The sequence below is a fragment of the Perca fluviatilis genome, chromosome 14 (genome assembly GCF_010015445.1).
Source record: "Perca fluviatilis chromosome 14, GENO_Pfluv_1.0, whole genome shotgun sequence".
NCBI lineage: Eukaryota > Metazoa > Chordata > Actinopteri > Perciformes > Percidae > Perca > Perca fluviatilis.
In genome coordinates, this window is record NC_053125.1 from 34,905,859 (window position 1) to 34,926,360 (window position 20,502).

General features: G+C 39.0%; 1 protein-coding gene across 1 annotated transcript; it reads right to left on the reverse strand.

Annotated features, from left to right (window-relative positions):
- Positions 1-1,108: 1,108 nt before the first annotated feature.
- On the reverse strand, positions 1,109-20,010 carry LOC120572788 (zinc finger protein 391-like). The gene is made up of 5 exons (XM_039822226.1): positions 19,559-20,010; positions 19,300-19,459; positions 8,594-8,919; positions 5,552-5,726; positions 1,109-2,139 (listed from the first exon to the last, which is right to left on the reverse strand). The coding sequence occupies exons 2-5, from the start codon at positions 19,300-19,302 to the stop codon at positions 1,354-1,356; spliced, it is 1,290 nt and encodes a 429-aa protein (XP_039678160.1). The 5' UTR covers positions 19,303-19,459; positions 19,559-20,010; the 3' UTR covers positions 1,109-1,353.
- Positions 20,011-20,502: the final 492 nt, after the last annotated feature.

The following is a 20,502-nucleotide window of genomic DNA, read 5'->3' on the forward strand; positions in this document are numbered from 1 at the left end:
CAACCCCTATCCAGGAGTATGGTTCCAGAACCGAGACTGTGCGTAGAGGTAAGCCGCACCAGATCTAACCGGTAGCGCTCCACCTCTCGCACAAGCTCCGGCTCCTTCCCCCACAGAGAGGTGACATTCCACGTCCCCAGAGCCAGCGCTGCTGCCCGGGTCTGGTCGGTCGAGGCCCCTGACCTTCACTGCCACCCGTGTGGCAGCGCACCCGACCCCAGCGGTTCCTACCACAGGTGGTGGGCCCATGGGATGGAGAGGGAGTTGCCACGTTGCTTCTTCGGGCTGTGCCTGACCGGGCTCCGTGGCAAACCCGGCCACCAGGCGCTCGCTGTGAATCTAACTTGGTCGGGAGCAGGTTTTCTTCAAGAAACCTCGAGTTTCTCTCAGTCTCCTCCCTCTGACACAGTCTTCTCACTCATTTCCTCATTCATTCAGTCTGTATCAGGTGCATTTTAATGCAGTTTGTTATCTGCATGAATAAAAAAAGTATTGTTAGGCAGATTAAAAAATGTTTTTTTCTCAAACATGTCATGTCCTTTTGTCGACGATCCCGTTGATGAAAAAGCTGTATTACTTCACGGAGAGTTTACATCGGGAGACGATATTGAGTCCCGACTAAATGTATTTTCATTTTTACACAGTCCATCAGATACATAGATACCTTGTCCGTCCTCATATCACTAACAAACCATCGTGGACAGGCTTTAACATCCAAGCAAATTCTTTGTGTCGCATTACGTTTTTTGCAAACGGCAGTTTTCTTTATTGGTGTGTATACGGATCATAGTGTAATAGTAAAGCCACTGTAGAGCTGTCAGAGTGTGACTCGCTCTGAAACATTTTTTAAACGTGTTCCCTGGACACAAACCAGTGAGAGCCATTAAAAAGAAATAAATGATTATAAATTACAGTTCTGTTAATGATCATGGTGCTGCAGCCTCAGAATAGGATTAGTATAACTTACTTTTTCGCCCGCAAGATTGCACCCAAATGAAATTATAGGTGTAATACAATTCCAGTTTTCAACAGTAATATTATAAGTTGACTGTGATTAAATATTAAATTAATACACTGTTAATGCGTACACATTGACTCAAGCAGCAATTTTCTCCCACACCAATTCTCTCTCTGTTGCAGCAGCAACCACTGTCTTGCTTTTTTAACGAAAAGAAATAATAATTTAAAAAAAATCATTCTCAGTAAGTAATCATTAAAACACATAGCATCAGAGGAAACAGCATTTGACTCACTTCTCGGGGGACTAACCCTTAAAAGGAAAGGAGCGTAATATGTAGTCGTAGCCACAATAACATACATGCAGGAGGAAACAGCTTGGCTCTGAAAACATGTTCACGAGGCAGTGTGAATGCGCTGGTGTTTTTTAAGGTTACCACTCTGAGAAAAAGTTTTTCCACATTGTTCACACCAGTACGGCTTCGCTCCAGTGTGAACACGTTGGTGTCTTTTAAGGCTCCAACTCTGAGAAAAAGTTTGCCCACATTGTTCACACCAGTACGGCTTCTCTCCAGTATGAACACGTCGTTGATGTTTTTTTAGGGCACTCTGTTGTGTGAAACCTGCCCCACATTGATCACAGCTGTACGGCTTCTCTCCAGTGTGAATGAGTTGATGGTTTTTAAGTGCACTCTGTCGTGCAAAAGCTGCCCCGCATTGATCACAGCTGTGCAGCTTCTCTCCAGTGTGAATGCGTTGATGATTTTTTAGGGTACTCTGTTGTGTGAAAGCTGCCCTGCATTGATCACACCTGTACGGCTTCTCTCTAGTGTGAATGCGTTGATGGATTATTAAGTTAGTCTGTTGTGTGAAAGCTGCCCCGCATTGATCACACCTGTATGGCTTCTCTCCAGTGTGAATGCGTTGATGGGTTTTTAGTGCAATCTTTTGTGTGAAACCTGCCCCGCACTGATCACACCTGTACGGCTTCTCTCCAGTGTGAATGCGTTGATGGGTTTTTAGGGCACTCTCTTGTGTGAAACCTGCCCCACATTGATCACACCTGTATGGCTTCTGTCCAGTATGAACTCTCTGATGAATCTTTAAATATCCAGATGTTGTGAAGTATTTGTCACAGTGCTGACAGTGGTGACATTTGGGTCCCTCTCCTCTTCTCCGTTTCTATAGCAACAAACAAACAAAGACTTAGTGAACAAACTTCTTTAAACCCTGGACTTGCCAGTTGCAGACATGTTTTAAAGGTCCAATATGTAATACTGACAGCTAGTGTATAAAATAGTTACTGCAGTGCAAATTCAAAATACTGGAGAGAGTCGTCTCCCTGCCCCCTCCTCCCCAGACTCGAAGTTCACGTTGGTTGCCAGGCTGAGACTGCAGCATCCACAACAATGTTGCTAGACAATTGTCTCACATAGTCAGACATTACGTCACAGCACAGTGGAGTAGCTAACGTTAGATGCTGGCTATATTGACAGTCATAAAAGCCCGTGCTCACGCTGAGCTCTGTACCCAACTGACAGACACACTTTTTCGGCTTAGAATTACCGTAGGAACCGCCAAAAACCCCACAACCTCACCGTCCTCTCCACACGCCAGACAGGCACACTTCCTCGATTTAGAATTACAATAGGAACCGCTAAAAATACCACTACCTTGCCGACTGAACACACTTCATTGGCTTAGAATTACAGCAACCATCGCTAAACACACTGCAAACTCATGGTCCTCTTCCCGATTTACAGCCCCCCTCTCGTGGCTTAAAATAACTCACCGTTGTCGGCTCCGTAAACAGCCATGGGCTGCTTGCCTGGTCCTCTGGTAACGTTAGAAGTTAGCCAGTTCGGACCAGTCAAGATCACTTTACTGGCTGTGTCTCAATTGTTTTTGCGAATAACCAGCTCGGGTACTCTAGCTATATGATTCAATGTGAGTACACAAATGTTGAAATTACATGAAACGCCCATCCCTAGTGGCTGTGATAAATTAGCCTGAAGCTAATGCTTACCTGTTCAGGAGGAAATAAGCCAACTCTGTGTCCTCTTGGGCTCTAAGCTGTTTGTTAAGTCTCTGGTCACGCAACTGTTAGAAACATGACAGTTCTTTTTCGGGGGGTAGAATCTATCTCCGTTCATCCTGTTCGTTGGCAACTTTTTTACTAATCAAATTTTATCGATTTGTTGTTGCAGCCCTACTCAGAAGGGCTGAAAAAACGTGACACAACATCCCTCCCCCCACCCCCCGATAAAAAGTTGATTAAATGAAAAATAAAAAGAGCCTAAAAACGACAGTCGGCGACATTAAAGAATGGCTTGTGTATTGCTAAGGCTACAGGGTCAAAATTAAATGATTTATAAAAAATTTAATAACAATAACTTATTTCAGCAGGAAATTCCTGTTAAACGACAAAAACAACCACTGGATGGAAAATGATACTGTACGACAACTTTGAATGTAGTGAACGCAACATCTGTGTTGTTTTTCAAACAACGGCAGCTATAGACTGTAGACTGAAATACAGACACACTTTTACACCGTTTAGCTGTCAGCACTTTAACCATGTTTACTCCAGCTGCTAGCTAGCGGTAGGCTAACATTACCACCTGTCAGGTGTAGTGTTAACTGGCATCCCATGCGGCGATGTCTCACCTCCCTCTAATGTCCGTTTTTGGAGCATCAAAGAGAAGCGCAGGCATTTAAGTGGCATCTAAATAAGGCACTGAAATCCGCGTTGCTATTCGGTCCGGTAGATAACGGTCGTTAAGGCACCATTGCCATATTAGCACCGGGTCTCGGACACCCCCCCCACCAAAATAAAAACTTTGGATCTACATGAGTCATGTGGATGACATTTTCCCATTCAAAACGTCGATTGTCGCCGAAAAGAGACTAGTTTGCAGGTATGAAATGTACTCTTCAGTTTTACTTTCAGTTATAAAGTCCATGGCGACTTTGAAATAGCACAAACCATTCATACATTCTGGGCATTTTTCAACATTTAAATCTCATTCAAACCTTTTGAAATACATACATTAGTTTGATGTCAAAATGAAGGTAAAGTTGTTCTAGTTGTAGAAATGTTAGTATGGACGCCATCGGGCTCTTCTAACCTCAGTAGTGGTGTAAACGTAGCAAAATATATACATTTTAATCCCTAAACATAGTAGTGTAAATGTAGCCCAAATCTTATGTTAGTAACATGTTAAATAGTGTTAGGTACCCCCCCTCCAGGCTTAAAGAACATCTTACCAAATGGCTCAGAATGACATGAAATCAACGTGTTGCTAACGTGGTATTGCACAAAAGTAGAATTTATAAGAGCATCTTGCCGTTGTGCGTTTCATGACGGCAAAGGCGGGCTGAGGAGGAGCGACTAGTAGGGGTGGGTATCGTATATGATAATATTGGAATTTGTTTGGGTAAATGATGTGCAAATTGTCATTAGAGTATTTAAATTACTAAAAAACGCATTGGAATGCAACACATTCACTAATGTCATTGGCAGCTCGCAATTGTGCAGCGACAAGAAAGCATACAGAATTGCTCCTCTACCTCACCTGGGCCAGTCAGATCAAATCCAACTACTCCTGATCCCAGCATAAATCCCGGTCATAAGGACTATACAGCCAAGTAGAAATGTTACTACACTAGTTCAATTAGTATTTTAATTTTTTTTACTTGAATACTTACATTTTAAAGAAAATAAATAAGAACTGTTTTCATTCAACATTGTGCCCATTATTATCATCAGTGATTAAGTAACTTAGACCTTTAAAAACATATTTTTAAAGGATATTGTCTAATTATCGTTATCGTCAAAACCGTCAAAAATATCAAGATATTATTTTTTGTCCATATCGCCCACCGCTAACGTGGCTCCACACTGCTAGTCTGTTTAATGACGATTGCACGTTGCTAGCAAATTGCTCTAACACAACCTGAATATTTTGTCCCCTTCCCCTACTCAAAGCGATGAGTCTCATCACTGATTGGTCAATCATCTCAGGAGAGAGATAGTAAGGGTTAATATGGGCTATTTTACAAGGCTAATATATGTCCTGAGCGCTGTCATCTCCTCCTTACAACATGGTTCCTACTTCAAGAAAGAAACGCATTGTAAACTACGCAGTGAGCCCGCGTGGCAACTTCAGGAGTAATGGATGAAGCTGGGAACACGCGGTTTCCACACCGAGGTAATCCACCATGATAATAAAGATATTTTAAATGAAAACGGTAATTGTTAGTGTCAACATTTTTACCATGGTTTACCGTTACACCCGGTAATCGTTACATCCCTAATGCGTAAGCAGCCTAAAAATATACATTTACTGACCACTGCTCTGAACTGAAACCGTCATAATCATACCATTCAAGGAGTTAGGCTACTAATCATTTACACACATTAACAGTTGTAGCTAGGGATTCACAATATATCCTAAATGTTGCGTTATCTTGAAACAGGTAAACCTTGTGGTGCAAAGTTATTGTAAAATACCCTTTTCTCATCTGTTTTTGTCGTCTAAAAGATATTTATGAAACCCTCTTCAGTCTGGAGTAACCTCTTTCCTTCACTCACCTCCTCTGCCTTCCTCTTGCTCCCTTGCTCCTTTGAGTCTCCCGAGGCCTCAGTAACAACTTTCCTCTTGCCCTCCTTCTTCTTCTTCTCCTCCTTCTCCTTGTGTTTCTGCATGTACTCTGCGATAAGGTCGGGGCCGTCCAGGTTGTCTTGTGGCTCCCATGTGTTATCCTCACTGGAAAGGTGAGTGCAGACAGAAGAAAATATCCTCAGGCTTTGTTCTTAGGCAATAAATTCTCACTCTAATTCGTATTATTCCTTTTTTCTATTGCCAAGGTTAATTGCGGGCCTTCAAGTTAACGCTAACTGACAACTGTAGGGTAGATAACAAACATTAGCTTTCTCCATGAAGCTCCCATCTAAAATAACGTTACTATACCTCGCAACCAAGGTTATAATCGTTAACGAAAACAAACGAAATAACGAAAACTAGATGGGAAAAAACAATGTGGAAAAACATTGTCGTTAACTGAATTAAAAATAAAAACGAGGCATTACAAAAAAATTATAACTAAACTAAAACTGTAATGTCTGTTTGCAAAACTAACTAAAATGAAATAAAATTATTGAGTAAATGTCCTTAGTTTTCGTCTTTGTCAATGTCTTTCACAGAGCAAATAACATCTTTCAGAGTTGACATTTCCGACCTGTTTTATTCAGTCCATGCCGTAGACATGTAGTTTCCGACTGGGAACCCAGAAATTCCGACATTCCACGTCAAATTGAACACAACGTGTCCGTACCCCTCGCCTGGCATCATAGCGGTACCGAAAGTCTTAAGAAAGCGTCAGAGTCCTATCTGATTATGACTGTGTCAGATAAAAGCAAGTGCCTCGCAGTGGAAGGTGGTAAAATCAGTGGACAATTAAGGGAAAAAATCCCACAAATTTGAAAGTACATTTGAGAAGCGTGCTCAAGGAGGCTAACCTAGCTTACCTTAACAAGCAGTGACAGGGCAAGGAGAACGCAAAGACCCCTTCCCCCGAAACAGAAGATAATATAACCCCGGTACAGGGCATGGATGTATGGGGCCTGGGCCAGACAGCATGACTGAAACAACCGCAGGACAGAGAACACTACAGGAGGGCTTTCACCGGCAACCCGATAGCTGCTGGTTAGTCAATACCATAGACTGTTACAGTCTATGGTAAATACGCATGAACACCAAATGCGTGAGGAAGCGTGGGTTAATGTGTGTTGATACTGGGATGTCTAGCTACACAACTGTGGGAGTCGACTGACTTCAAAAAGTTCGCCAATTTACTCGAACCAAAGTTCAAAACACCTGTTGATGTCGGTCTTCTTTAGTCTGTTGGCTATTTAGGTTTTTTCGTGACACAGTTACTAACACATTTTGCACTTACTGCTGCGTCTTGTGTAGACTGTTTACATACAGTATCTCACAAAAGTGTTTTTTACATTTTAGTAAATATTTCATTATATCTTTTAATGGGACAACACTGAAGAAATTACACTTTGCTACAATAAAGTATTAAGTGTACAGCTTGTATAACAGTTTTAAATGCACTGTCCCCTCAAAATAACTCAACACACAGCCATTAAGGTCTAAACCGCTGGCAACAAAAGTCAGTCCACCCCTATGTTAAATTCCCATAGAGGCAGGCAGATGTTTATTTTTAAAGGCCAGTTATTTCATGGATCCAGGATACTATGCATCCTGATAAAGTTCCCTTGGCCTTTGGAATTAAAATAGCCCCCCCACATCATCACATACCCTTCACCATACCCCCACATCATCACATACCCTTCACCATTGTACTTACAAACTTTCCAATCCATCATTTTATGAGAGCATAACCTATTTTTACTACTTGTAGACGTTTGGTATCATTTCGGGCATTATTAGTGGGGTAACTTACGAGATACAAATGTGGGTCCATTAGCCCCTGCGCTAAGCTATTCAGCTGATAACGCTACTCTACGCTAACTCTCCCAATGTTAGACCCAGGTGAAAAAGGATTCTGGGGGGGTGTTTGGCTCGAGGTCATGGTGCAAAGGACCCTAGGGTGAATTACTCCGAACCATCACTTTAATGGCTGTGTGTTGAGTTATTTTGCACATTAACACTGTTATACAAGCTGTACACAGTGTAATTTCTTCAGTGTTGTCCCATTAAAAGATATAATGAAATATTTACAAACAGTGAGGGGTGTACTCAATTTTGTGAGAGATACTGTATTTGTGCTCATCATATGTACATTTTATGTACTGGTGTTATTGTTGAATACATTGTGAATACATATTTCTAAAATTGTATGACGTTTTTGTTGAGTTATTATTACACAATACTTTTTTTCTGACCTTTGTGAATCTTGCCCCCAACAAATAACCCATATTAGAAAAAAAGACTAAAACTAAGACTAAAACTAATAAAAACTAAACTAAAAACTAAGCTAAAACTAAGCATTTTCAAAAAATAAAAAACTAAACTAAACTAGCAAAACCGCTTTAAAAACTAATTAAAACTAAACTGAATTTGAAAACAAACAGTCAAAACGAAATAAAAATAAAAACTAATGAAAAATGCAAAACTATAATAACCTTGCTCGCAACTCAGTTTGAAAACAAGAACGAGATAACTAATGTTAACATAAGCACTTTGGCTCAGTGGATGTCGATTTTAAAGTCATGTTAAAAATATTTCCCGTCCTACTTGCGATTTCCAGCCGCAGCCTGTCACTCCCCTGTACACTAACATTACTCAGTACATAACCTTAGCTCCGTAATGTTGTACTAACGTACGGTACATAACGTTAGCTTAGACCTCACAATGCCTTGCGTTTCTCACACCTGCTAAGTTATTGGTCATAAGAAGTGACATGAGCAACACATGCGGGTAGGCCAAGGCGAGAAGAGGGAGATTCGCTAACGTCAGCCAACATATTTATAAAAAAAGTCACATCTGAATAGTAATTTCAGCATTCAAATAGTATTGACTTTTTTTACTATTCAAATTATATTTGAATTTCGGCATTCGTTCCAAAAGCCCTAAAAAATACATACAAATATACTCATACTTACTCTGAGAACCCCTTCCAGTTCAGCAGAAACTCTACTCTTCCCTTCACCACTCTGTGGTCCAAAATCTTCTCCACCACATACTCCTTCTCTTCATCCTTCACTGCTGCTGCAGCTGCATGAGGTGCTGCAGGCTGCTCCTCCTCCTTGGCCTCTTCCTCCTCCTTCACTGCTGCTGCAGCTGCAGGAGGTGCTGCAGGCTGCTCTTCCTCTGCCTCCTCCTCATCCTTCACTGCTGCAGCTGCTGGAGTATCTGCAGGCTGCTCCTCCTCGGCCTTCTTGCCCTTCTTTCCTGCTACGGTCTCCAGCTTGATGTCTGCTGAGGGCTCCTTTGGTAGACCCAAGGGGGAAACATGCAGCGATAATGATACAAGGGTTAGAAGAACTAATGGGAGGTGGGAGTGAATTATAGTTTACCATGTTTTACTATATTAAAATATTCTGTGTGAATGGAAATAAAGAAAGGGCTGATGAGGTGACCAATCCATACGACTTCAGAGTGGCAAGTATCTCCTGCATTACAACTGAAATAACTACTAAAATGTAAGACACAAAAGTCATTAACTGGAGCTACAAGCTACAGTACAGGCCAGAAGTTTGGACACACCTTCTCATTCAATGCGTTTCCTTTATTTTCATGACTATTTAAGGCATCAAAACTATGAATGAACACATATGGAATTATGTACTTAACAAAAAAGTGTGAAATAACTGAAAACATGTCTTATATTTTAGATTCTTGAAAATAGCCACCCTTTGCTTTTTTATTATTAAAAGGGAAAAAAATCCACTAATTAACCCTGACAAAGCACACCTGTGAAGTGAAAACCATTTCAGGTGACTACCTCATGAAGCTCATTGAGAGAACACCAAGGGTTTGCAGAGTTATCAAAAAAAGCAAAGGGTGGCTACTTTGAAGAATCTAAAATATAAGACATGTTTTCAGTTATTTCACACTTTTTTGTTAAGTACATAATTCCATATGTTTTTATTCATAGTTTTGATGCCTTCAGTGAGAATCTACAATGTAAATAGTCATGAAAATAAAGAAACACATTAAATGAGAAGGTGTGTCACAACCTTTTGGCCTGTACTGTACATGCAGAGTAGCCTCAATCAACAACAGTTCATTTTCCGGAAAATCACCAGATGTTCCTCGCCTTGCAAAACTCAGTTTGTTTCAGGAAACTACAACAAACTTTGAGCTAAAATGGCAAGTTTTGAAAAACCTTTTGATTGCGCAATAAGGCAGGCCTGGTTGGTTCTTTCGGGGAATAATTGACCCTAACGACAACCACATGCTTATAGTGGCTTTGACAATGAATAAGCCTGAGTAGTGTAGTGCATATTAATAACAGACTGCATTTGAGAATTAAATCTTTAAATATTATTTGAATAACAGCATAGCAATCTTTCCGCTAACTTGTTGCTCTCTCTAATATAACCAACCAGAACATGGCTATATAGCTCTTAAACGCCAATAATGTAAGCAGAGAAAAATGATTCAAATGCTTGTTATATGGGATTCTCAGAGATGGTCTCCCATCCGTTAAGTTACCGCTAACGTAGACAACACTTCCTGTTATCTATGATACTCTTTAAAGCCTCCAACTAACTAAACGGCCGGATGCTTTTATTGTGAAAACCCCGGACCGGATGTTATGTTCCATTCAAGCTAGCAAAGCCTCGATAGCGGTACAGATAACTATATTTAACACCACTTACTTCTTATTTTACTCAACCACAAAGTACTGAAAAATCCTAACAACAAGTAGTAAACGTATAAACATGTTTAAACACGATGTTACATATAATATAATTAATAATAATATAATATAATTAGCACAACGGTCGCGTAGCGACCCCTTAAACTCCTAACTCTCATCCACATTAAATAGAAATAACAGCTGGTTTAACAAATAAATACAATATCAAATCTTCCCTTGATGAGTGACCTGTATCTAAGCTATGAGTAGCTGCCATGGAATCTGTACAGATTAGAGCTCTCAATGGTTTAATCTCTTCAATCCCCCTAAGAGCTGTACTTATCCCAGTCATCTCTATAGAGTACACAGATAGAAAATGATTTAACCTATATCCATCTATTTTGTTACATTCTGGAATATATATCCCAATACCAAAATGCCCATTTTGTGGATCTTTTGATCCATCGGTTTATATTTTAAGATATCCATAGAATGACGTTTTTATATATGCCTGGCAATATGCTGCAAAACTTTGTTTATTTGGATACTCTGTCTGTCCTTGCCATAGTTCACTGTTAATCTCTGGTGGTGGAAGAATACATGCAGGAATAGCACTTAGAACCAGTGAAGGACTAAGTTTCAGTTCTTTAATTCCATATTGTTCTGCTATACTGTTGATGTTCCAACCAAACACTTTTGATTTTGTTTGATATTCCCAGCAATCATTAAAAACTGAAAGTGCTGAATTATTAATACTTCCCAACAACCTAACCCAGTATGTTAGAGACAATTTATTTATAGCTCATAAAGCAATTCTTTTAGCTTTGAATTGAATCCTCTCAAGTTTTCTTAAAGACGTTTTGCATGCTGAACTATAAACTACACATCCATGGTCTATGGTAGATCTTATTAAAGCTTTATATATGTACATCACAGACTGCTTAACAGCTCCCCAACACTGTCCAGTGATAATCCTCATTAGATTTAAAACAGGGAGCCGGCAGCTGCCTTCACTCTCCTACCCACTGGTTCTATAGCCTAGTTTCTATTACATTAATATAGTGTTTTAAAAAAAAAAAAGATACATTTGTACACGTAGTAAGCATTTAGCTTCACGTTAAATTATTAAGACTAGACCAACCGGCTAAACCAACGCTAGACCCATGGCTGCCTCTACACCTGGCGAGTCACCACCAACACACAAAATTTCCTAATTTTTTAAGAAAGCAAACAAAGAAATTGCTGACCTAAAGGAAGATGTTCGTCAACTTTCCAAAGGACTTAAAGACCAAAGATGCTTTTTTAACCGCCTGCTTGGACGTGGCTCATAACCAGTCGCTCCGGCTCTCATCGCTTACGGCGGCCTTTCAGGATACTACGCTATGGGACCCAACCGCCAGCCAACACCTATTTTCTTGCTCGACACCGGTCATCAAGCCATCCTGGACTGAGGTGGTTTGTGGCCAAAAGAGAGCCTCGAGTAGGGCTACATCACCTCCTGCTCTCAGCCTCTCCAACTGTTTGACTGTCCTGTTGGAGTCAGAACCAGTAGCGGCCGAGGCGGTTCACTGGGCCCGCCCCACTTCAAAGCCGACTGACCAGCCGTCGTCACGGAAGCGGACTTCTGCCTCGCGGCGTCAGCTTGTGAGGGATGCGGTAACCAGCCGGTCCGGTGGCCTACACTGCCCGGATCGCCCAAATGACAACGTTCCTCAAAAACAATCTCCACGACCGAACGAGCCAGTTCTAATGTTGTCTGTGATAACACAGGTGAGTGATACACCCACTGAGAAGCCAATTCTGGTTATTGGGAATTCTATACTGCAATATGTGATGCAGACGGACCCAGCAGCTACAGAGAGGGCGATATAGAATCCCATCTAAAGCTGCTGGCTAAAAAGAACCGTAAGTACAGTAAAATCATACTTCACGTAGGTGGTTATGGTCGTAAATCGGAGATCACTAAAATTAATGTTGAGTCACTGTGTGCTTATGCAAATTCAATGTCGGATTCAGCAATTTTCTCTGGACCCCTGCCAAACCTGACCAGTGATCAAATGTACATCCGCATGTCATCGTTCAACCGCTGGTTGTCGGAATGGTGCCCAGCTAATGATGTGGGCTATGTGAATAACTGGGTGGCGTTCTGGAGAAAGCCTGGTCTGATTAGGAGAGACGGCATTCATCCCACCTGGGACGGAGCCACTCTCTAGGGGTGCACAATATATTGACTCAATATCGTTATCGCGATATCACGTTGCGCGATATTATACCGGAAGTCTCGCGATAATTATGCGATATTTTGTTTACGTTGCATCCCACCCAACATGTACCCAAAGAGTATAGAACCAACAAGAGGCGAAACTCAATAGAACTTTGTGTTGCATTCAGTCCAAGATGGTGGAGCTGCACTCGATAGAATGTTCCATTGAAAGCTGCAGCACAACGTTCTATTGAGTTTAGCCTCTTGTTACGTATACACTCTTTGATGCACCTCTCGAAAAATACACATCACTTGGTAGCGTTGCAATTCCCCAACTCATTTCCTGGTTCTCCTTCTCCATAAACAACACGAAATCAAGCAGACGGTTAACTTTTCCTGCTCCAGATTTCCCACCGTGTTCAGAAAGAACAGGGGAGACACTTTGGTTCTCTCACTATGACGTTAGAGTTTCACTCCCATAGGCTCACTCCGAAGAAAATCGCCGTGACTCTCTCACTTCTTCCTCGCTCTACCACACACACACCGGCTGGCTCGACGCACACACCAGCGGAGAAGTATAAACATCAGCTGCGTGGAGCGCCTTATCTAGTTTTTTTTTTTTTTTTTTTTTTTTTTTTTTTATAATATTAAATTATTTTTTTATTAAATTAAATTTTGTTTTTGGTTAAAGGTTGTTTTTTTTTTTTTTGTTGGGGTGTATTGTTAAGTGATGATTAAAAATTAATTTTATTTTTTTTTTTTTTTTTTTTTTTTTTTTTTTTTTTGTTAAAAGAGAAAAAATTTAAAAAAAAAATTAAATATTTTTTTTTTTTATTTTTTTATTTTTATTTTAAAATTAATTTTTTATTATTATTTTTTTTTATTATTTATATAAATAATTTATTTTTGTTTTTTTATTTTTGTTATTTTTTTTGTTTTTATTTTTTTTTTTATTATTTATAATATTAATTATTTTTATTGTATTTTTTTTGTTTTTAATAATTTTTTTTAAATATTTTTTTTTTTAATTTTTTTTTTGTTTTTTGTTTTTTTTTTTTTTTTTTATTAAAAAAAAAAAAAATAAAAAAATATTTAAATTATTATAAAGTTTTGTTATATAAAATATTTTTTTTAATATTTCTTTTTTTTTTTTTATTTATTTTTTTTTTTGTAAAAAAAAAAAAAAAAAAAAAATTAATAAAGTTAAAAAAAAAGTAATAATAAATAAAAGTAAATTAAAAAAAAAAAAATAAAAATTTTGTTTTTTTTTTGTTTTTATATTAATAAAAAAAAAAAAAAAAGAAAAAAAAAGAAAGTTGTAGAAAAGTTTTTTTTTGTTGGAAGGAGGGAGGAAGGGGGGGGGGGAGATTGTGGTTTTTTTTTTGTGTTTTGTGTTGTTTTTTTTTTTGTTTGTGTGTATTTTTTTTTAAAAAAAATTTATAATTTTTTTTTTTTGGGGTGAAGGAAAAAAAAAAAGAAGAAAAGTGGGGTGTTTTTTTTTGTGTTTTGATGTAAAGTAAAAAAATTTTGTTTTTAAAAAAAAAAAATTTAAATTTTTTTTTTCTTTTTTAAAAAAAATACAGGTAAAAAAAAAAAAAAAAAAAAATAAAAAATAAATAATTTTTTTTTTTTTTTTTTTTTTTTTTTTTTTTTTTATTTAATAATTATTAATTAAAAAAAAAAATTTATAAAAAAAAAAAAAAATTATAATTTATAATAAATTAAAAAAATATAATTTTATTTTTAAAAAAAAAAAAAAATAATTTTTTTTTTTATTTATTTAATTATAAAAAAAAAAAAAAAAAAAAAAAAAAAAAAATATTTGTAAAAAAGAGAAAAAAAAAAAAAAAAAAAAAATTAATAAAAAAGAAAAAAAAAATAAAAAAAAAAGAGGTAAAAAAATGTTGTGGTTATTGTATTAAAAAAATAAAAAAAAAAAGAAAAAGAAAGAGAGGGATATAAAAATGTTTTGTTTGGGTTATAAGTAAAAAAAGAATATAGTTTGAAAAAAAAAAAAAAAAATTTATTTTTAAATATTAAGAATAAAAAAAAATAAAAAGAACATTTCTTTTTTTGTGTTTTACGGGAAGCGTAACACACGTGCCACTTAAATGCCTGCGCTTCTCTCTGATGATCCGAAAACGGACGTTAGAGGGAACTGAAACATCACCGCACGGGACGCTAGTTAACAAACACTTGGTATTAGCGTTAGCTAGTTAGCGCTACAGCAGGTAACGTTAGCCTACCCTTAGCTAGTTAGCGCTACACCTGACAGCAGGTAACGTTAGCTTACCGTTAGCTAGCAGCTAACCGAGCATTTTAACCGAGTAAACACGGTTAAAATGCTGACAGCTAAACGGTGAAGAGTGTGTCTGTATTTCACTGGAGAGAACTGTAACACCAGGCTGTAGCTGCCGTTGTCTGAAAAACAGCACAGACTGAGCCTCGCCAGCCTCGTGCTGCATTCAAAGAAATTGTAAAATACGCTTTCCCATACAGTGTTTGGCTTCGCCAGCCTCGTGTTGCATTGAAAGTAATTGTAAAATACGCTTTTGCCAGCCAGTGTTTTTTTTTTTGTCGTTAACAAGAATTTACTGGTGAAATAAGATATTGTTATAAGTTATTGTTATTACATTTTTAATAAATCATTTAATTTTAAATATATATATAATTCTTTCAGTTCAGGCAACATTTTAAATGTATTGTTTTAGCACTGGGAAATATGAAATCTATTTTTGATGCGTTTTCCCATAACTTTGGTAATTTTACATACGTTTAAAAATATCGAAATTAATATCGATATCGAAATATTCATTGTCGATATCGCAATATCACATTTTTTTCAATATCGTGCACCCCTACCACTCTCATATCAAAAAATCTGACCGAGTCTATCATCGGTCATAAACCATGACAACCCAAGCTCGATATTAGCAATCAGAGGTGCAGTGATACGCTCCCCTCTGTGGTTCCGTTAGAGCAGTCGCCCACTCATAGTCTAAAAAGCTTTGTGTCTTTCCCCCGACTCAGATCGGTTAAATCAAAAGTAAACAAAAGAGGGGCTATACTAAGCAACTTAATTGGAATTAAAACACCAGAACGAAATAGGAAAATTAGATGTGGACTATTAAATATTAGATCTCTGTCTTCTAAATCAGTATTGGTAAACCATTTGATATCAGCCATGAAGAATATGTTAGTCTAAATGAAGCCACCCCTCCCAGTCATAGTAATACTCAAATTCCTAGAGGCACCGGCCGAGGAGGGGGAGTTGCAGCCATCTTTGATTCAAGCCTGCACTTGGGGACACATTCAAAGTTTTCGCAATTTTCCGGACTGATTGCCCTTCATTTGTTAAAGTAATGATGGCCATTCGTTTCTCTTTACTTAGCCGATTGGTTCTTGCCATAATATGAATTATAACAGTTGTCCAATAGGGCTGTCGGCTGTGTATTAACCTGACTTCTGCACAATACAACTGATGGTCCCAACCCCATTAATATGGGAAAAAATTCCACTAATTAATCCTGACAAGGCACACCTGTGAAGTGAAAACCATTTCAGGTGACTACCTCATGAAGCTCATTGAGAGAACATCAAGGGTTTGCAGCGCTATCAAAAAAAGCAAAGGGTGGCTACTTTGAGGAATCAAAAATATAAGACATGTTTTCAGTTATTTCACACTTTTTTGTTAATATTCCATATGTGTTCATTCATAGTTTTGATGCGTTCAGTGAGAATCTACAATGTAAATAGTCATGAAAATAAAGAAAACGCATTGAATGAGAAGGTGTGTCCAAACTTTTGGCCTGTACTTTATATACTAGGGCTATCAGCATTAACACGTTAATTTTTTTTGAATTGCATGCCGGCATTTATTAATTTATTTTCACTTCACTCGGCTTCGCATGGTGCCTAACAGGCTACTATTTTGACCCTTTGCCGCACCTTTCCTTATCATCAAGCTGCCATACTTCCTCCTAACACATCCTACTGCTGCAGGCTGCAAGCATGATGGAGAAATGCAGCAGCAACCCAATCTGAATGGCACTTTTTATTTTCCAAACCTCCCACGGCTCAGTAGACAAGTCGAAAGCCATATGCACATTGTGTAAAGCCGAATTAAAATATCACTGAAGCACGTCATGCTTGAGCTACCACCTACGAGCTAAGCATAGTCCAGTTAACGTGACTCAGGTTGATGCTAGCAGGCTCAGGCAAAGCACTATTTTGGAGAGTGCTACTCGCCGACCTGTTGATTAAACCAAATCCCAAAAGAATTACTACAGCTCTTGCGATATGGCTGGCAACTAAATGCAGACCTGTCAGCATCGTAGAAGACTCGGGTCTTAAAGAAGTACTACGGTTGGCATATTCTGGCCCGTCTCATTGCGGTCGAGGGGGACAGTAGTTTCACGCATACACAGCCTGTACTCCACGGAGAACAGTGTTTCCTCTATGTTGATAGCATAGTGGCGGTGCGCCACGGTAAAATTTCCAGCGCCACGGCATCAGAAATAGGGCAGACGCACAACAGGGTTTCCGCTATGTACACCACGCACCACCGTTCCTTCGGCTGTTTATGAAAAGTGATAAAGTCATAGAGCCGTCTGCTCTACTGAACTCAAGCGAACTGTCATTCGCTCTCTCTCCCCCTAGGGTGAGTAGAGCAAATGGAACAGGGACAGGATGTCATCACTCGCGAAGTCATGGCAACCAAACAAACAACAGGGCGAGTACTAGCTAGCTATCTACTTCCCTCAATAAGTGAATAAATAAACAGCGACGAAAGCCGCGACATGAAATCCGCACTCACGCGGGTCCTGTGAAATTTGACAGCTACAGTTTATTGGAAAATAGTGTTGGGTGCACTGACTTAGATGAATTTACTGTTTATCAGACCCCAGATGAGATGCTAATGTTAGCTAACGCTGCTGTGACAGTCCCTCTGCCTCTGACTCCCGTTGCAGAAGAACGCTGTATTCCTCTGATGCGCTGTATTAACGTTACTGTTTTAAAAGCATTTTCCAGGTTAGTGGGGGTGCATACCGCTCAAAACCAACATGAAAAACGTAGCTAGTAATGTTAACTCAGCGTTATAGTTTTGTTGTTAAACTGTGTGTGTAAAATGAGCGGTGACGTTAAATCACCCTACGGTACCGTCTATTTGCTGGATGGTTTCAAGGTAACGGTCGGCATCTAACATTAGCCACCCCGCCACCACTGAAAAAAATTCTAGAGGAAACACTGGAGAAAGCAGCCAGACTGGAACTGCTGCAAAGTGCAAACGCTGTTTTATTAACCGGTGATCACTGGACGTCAGTGAGTAATCTACATTATTTAGAAGTTACTGCACACTATATTGACTCTGGTAAGGATAGGGATTTTTAGTTTTTTAGTTAGGTACTTTGAGGAATTGTGCAATAATGACAGATTCACATTTTTCTAAGAATGGCTTTCCATTATTAATATGTACTTAAAAACTGTTCTGAAATGCCAAATAATACAACTTTATTAATGTGATAAAACATGCGATTATTTATTAATATAATACAATAAATTACCTATAGAAATTCAGCAATTTAGCGTTTGACAGCCCTAATATTTATACACACACACATACATATATACATATATATAATATTACTGAAATAACAAATACTTTACCTGAAAAAAAAGCTTAATTCAGTATCCAGACAGTCACTTAACGGTACACTGTGTAGTGTTTTAAGTATTTTATTAGCTAAAATCAATGTCTTCATTTATAAATCATTAGTGTAAAATTTCCTCTGCCAATTATCTGACTTATCCTCGTAAGAGAAGAATTTCTTATCTGTATTTACATTGGACGGGTAAGTCAAAGGAGGCTTCCATGTCGTTCGGCCATTTTGAAAAGCTATAATCTCTGAGAGGGGCATAAAGCCCTAGCCTAGCTGTCTAGCTAATCCACAACACGTCTTCGTTCAGAGCCAGCATCACGTGACAGAACCAGCTATAACGGAGAAGGAGACCAGTGAGAGGCACTTGTCACCGCCCTTTAGTTCATAATGGAGGATCGTACTTACGCCGAGCCACAGGAGAAGGAATCCTCGTCGCCAAAAAAAAAAGCTAAATTAGAAGACATCATAGCTTCTTGGTACATAACGGCTACTGTAGTTGCAACACGCATTTGAAATAGCGTGACGCTAGAGAGCACTATTCGTTTGAATGCAAAATCCAATTTTTCTGCTAGATTGGAGAAATTCCTACACATTGGACCTTTAACTTCTTTTCATCTTAAAAGGAGGATTAATGTTACCTTTTGTGATAATAAATTCAACACTTTCGTAATAGTTAAATATTGTAGAACATCTTTTTCATCTGTGACGTGTTATTCCATGTTGCTTAGTTTAGCATTTCTTTTACATGAACATCCAAAAGCAGTACAAAAATAATTTTCTGAGTCTTTAAGACCAGTTGTCTGTCTAAAGATGGCGGCGGCACAGACACAGTTTAAACACATTAAAGGACAATTCTGGCGCAAAACAAACCTAGGGGTTACTAACAGATGTGTACCCACTATGTCGCTCTCTGGGACATCTTTTCATGTTAATCAAATTGGTTTGTAGCTTGAAAGACGCTAGCCCAGACCACTGATGAGCTTACAACGCTAGTGTTCGGGGCACAGGGAAAGTAAAAACAAATTGCTATTCATACCACTAAAAAGGCTCAAAATATCACCACACTTCAACGGTAGCATAAAGAGGGTCCCTTAATGTTAACCGTATATACTATCTGCTGATCACCACACAGAGACACACCATGAGACAGGAGACACCATCCGGTCCCTGGAGTCCCTGGACCCCCCCGGGCCGTTAAAAGCCTTGTATTGCCGGGCCAGCGGCTAGCATTAGGAGACGGAGCAGCCCCCCCACTTTGATTGGGAACATTCTCTGGACTTCAATCCTTCACTTCATTTGACTGGAATCAGAAGCACCAAAGCATGACTCAGCATCTTATGATCTCATGAGATTGATCAAAGAAGAAGAGCAAAAGGAGAAGATGATGGCGCTTCCCTACCTGGAGTCTGTCCTAAACCTCCAATCCCCGTCCTTTCCTGTCTTATTAATATTCCTCTAGTCCGGAAGTGTCCCCAGATGGAAAGAATTCCTCCAGGTTAGGAATATTGTCCTGTAGAGTCCATGCTAACTGTCTGCTAACTTCATGTGCCGACCTCGTTCCGTCTCCTCGCCCTGCACCGTGTTCCCGGGTACGTTTGTTTTCTTCACGTTGCTGCCTACACAAAGAAACTATCCCCGCCTTTTTCTGTTTAGTTTTCACCCCGGGACAGCCCCCGACTCCAGCAAGCGCTCCCACTGTGGAGCACCAATACGCGTCATCTCTCTGAGCAGCCATCTTAGAAACAGCTCTCATTGGCTATCAACACGTCAATCATGGCAGCTGTAGCCAATCACGTTCCCTTTCCAACAGTAAATAGCGTGATAGGAACATCCAATGGGAGCCAGTCCTAATGAATGCGCAACAGAAGTCCCGCCTCCCAGAGCCAGCAGCCACATCCATGTGATTTATGAGAACAAATATGATCAACAGTGTTTGAATGAATGTTAAAAGGTTTTGGAAGTCATTTTAAGTCTTTAGTGTGTTTATTTATAATAGTATAGAAGTGAGTAAAAGTATTTAGCAAAATGTGGTCACTTGGACAGGTTTAGGAGAGGTTGTGGAGAGGTTTAGGAGAGGTTTAGGAGAGGTTGTGAAGATGATGGATCCCATTAGGTTAGGACTAGAGTTGTGAAACTTCATAGAGGTCTTGTTGACAAGGTCTAGAAGGTATGTGTTGTGTTGTGTTGTGTTCTGCATAGTGTGGCACAATTTATGTTTGAGTTATTTTACCAAAATAACTATTTTGAACCATGTTTGAACTGCTATAGTGTATGTTGTGTTTTAATCACATGCTAATCCAGCCCATTTTCAGAAACTAGAAGAATGGAGGTTTCTAATGAAGT

Coding starts and splice junctions, on each gene's coding strand:
- LOC120572788 (XM_039822226.1), bottom strand. Junction 5,727..8,593: donor AACTGGAAGGGGTTCTCAGA/GTAAGTATGAGT, acceptor TCACCTTTCCAG/TGAGGATAACACATGGGAGC. Junction 2,140..5,551: donor GCAAGAGGAAGGCAGAGGAG/GTGAGTGAAGGA, acceptor TTGTTGCTATAG/AAACGGAGAAGAGGAGAGGG.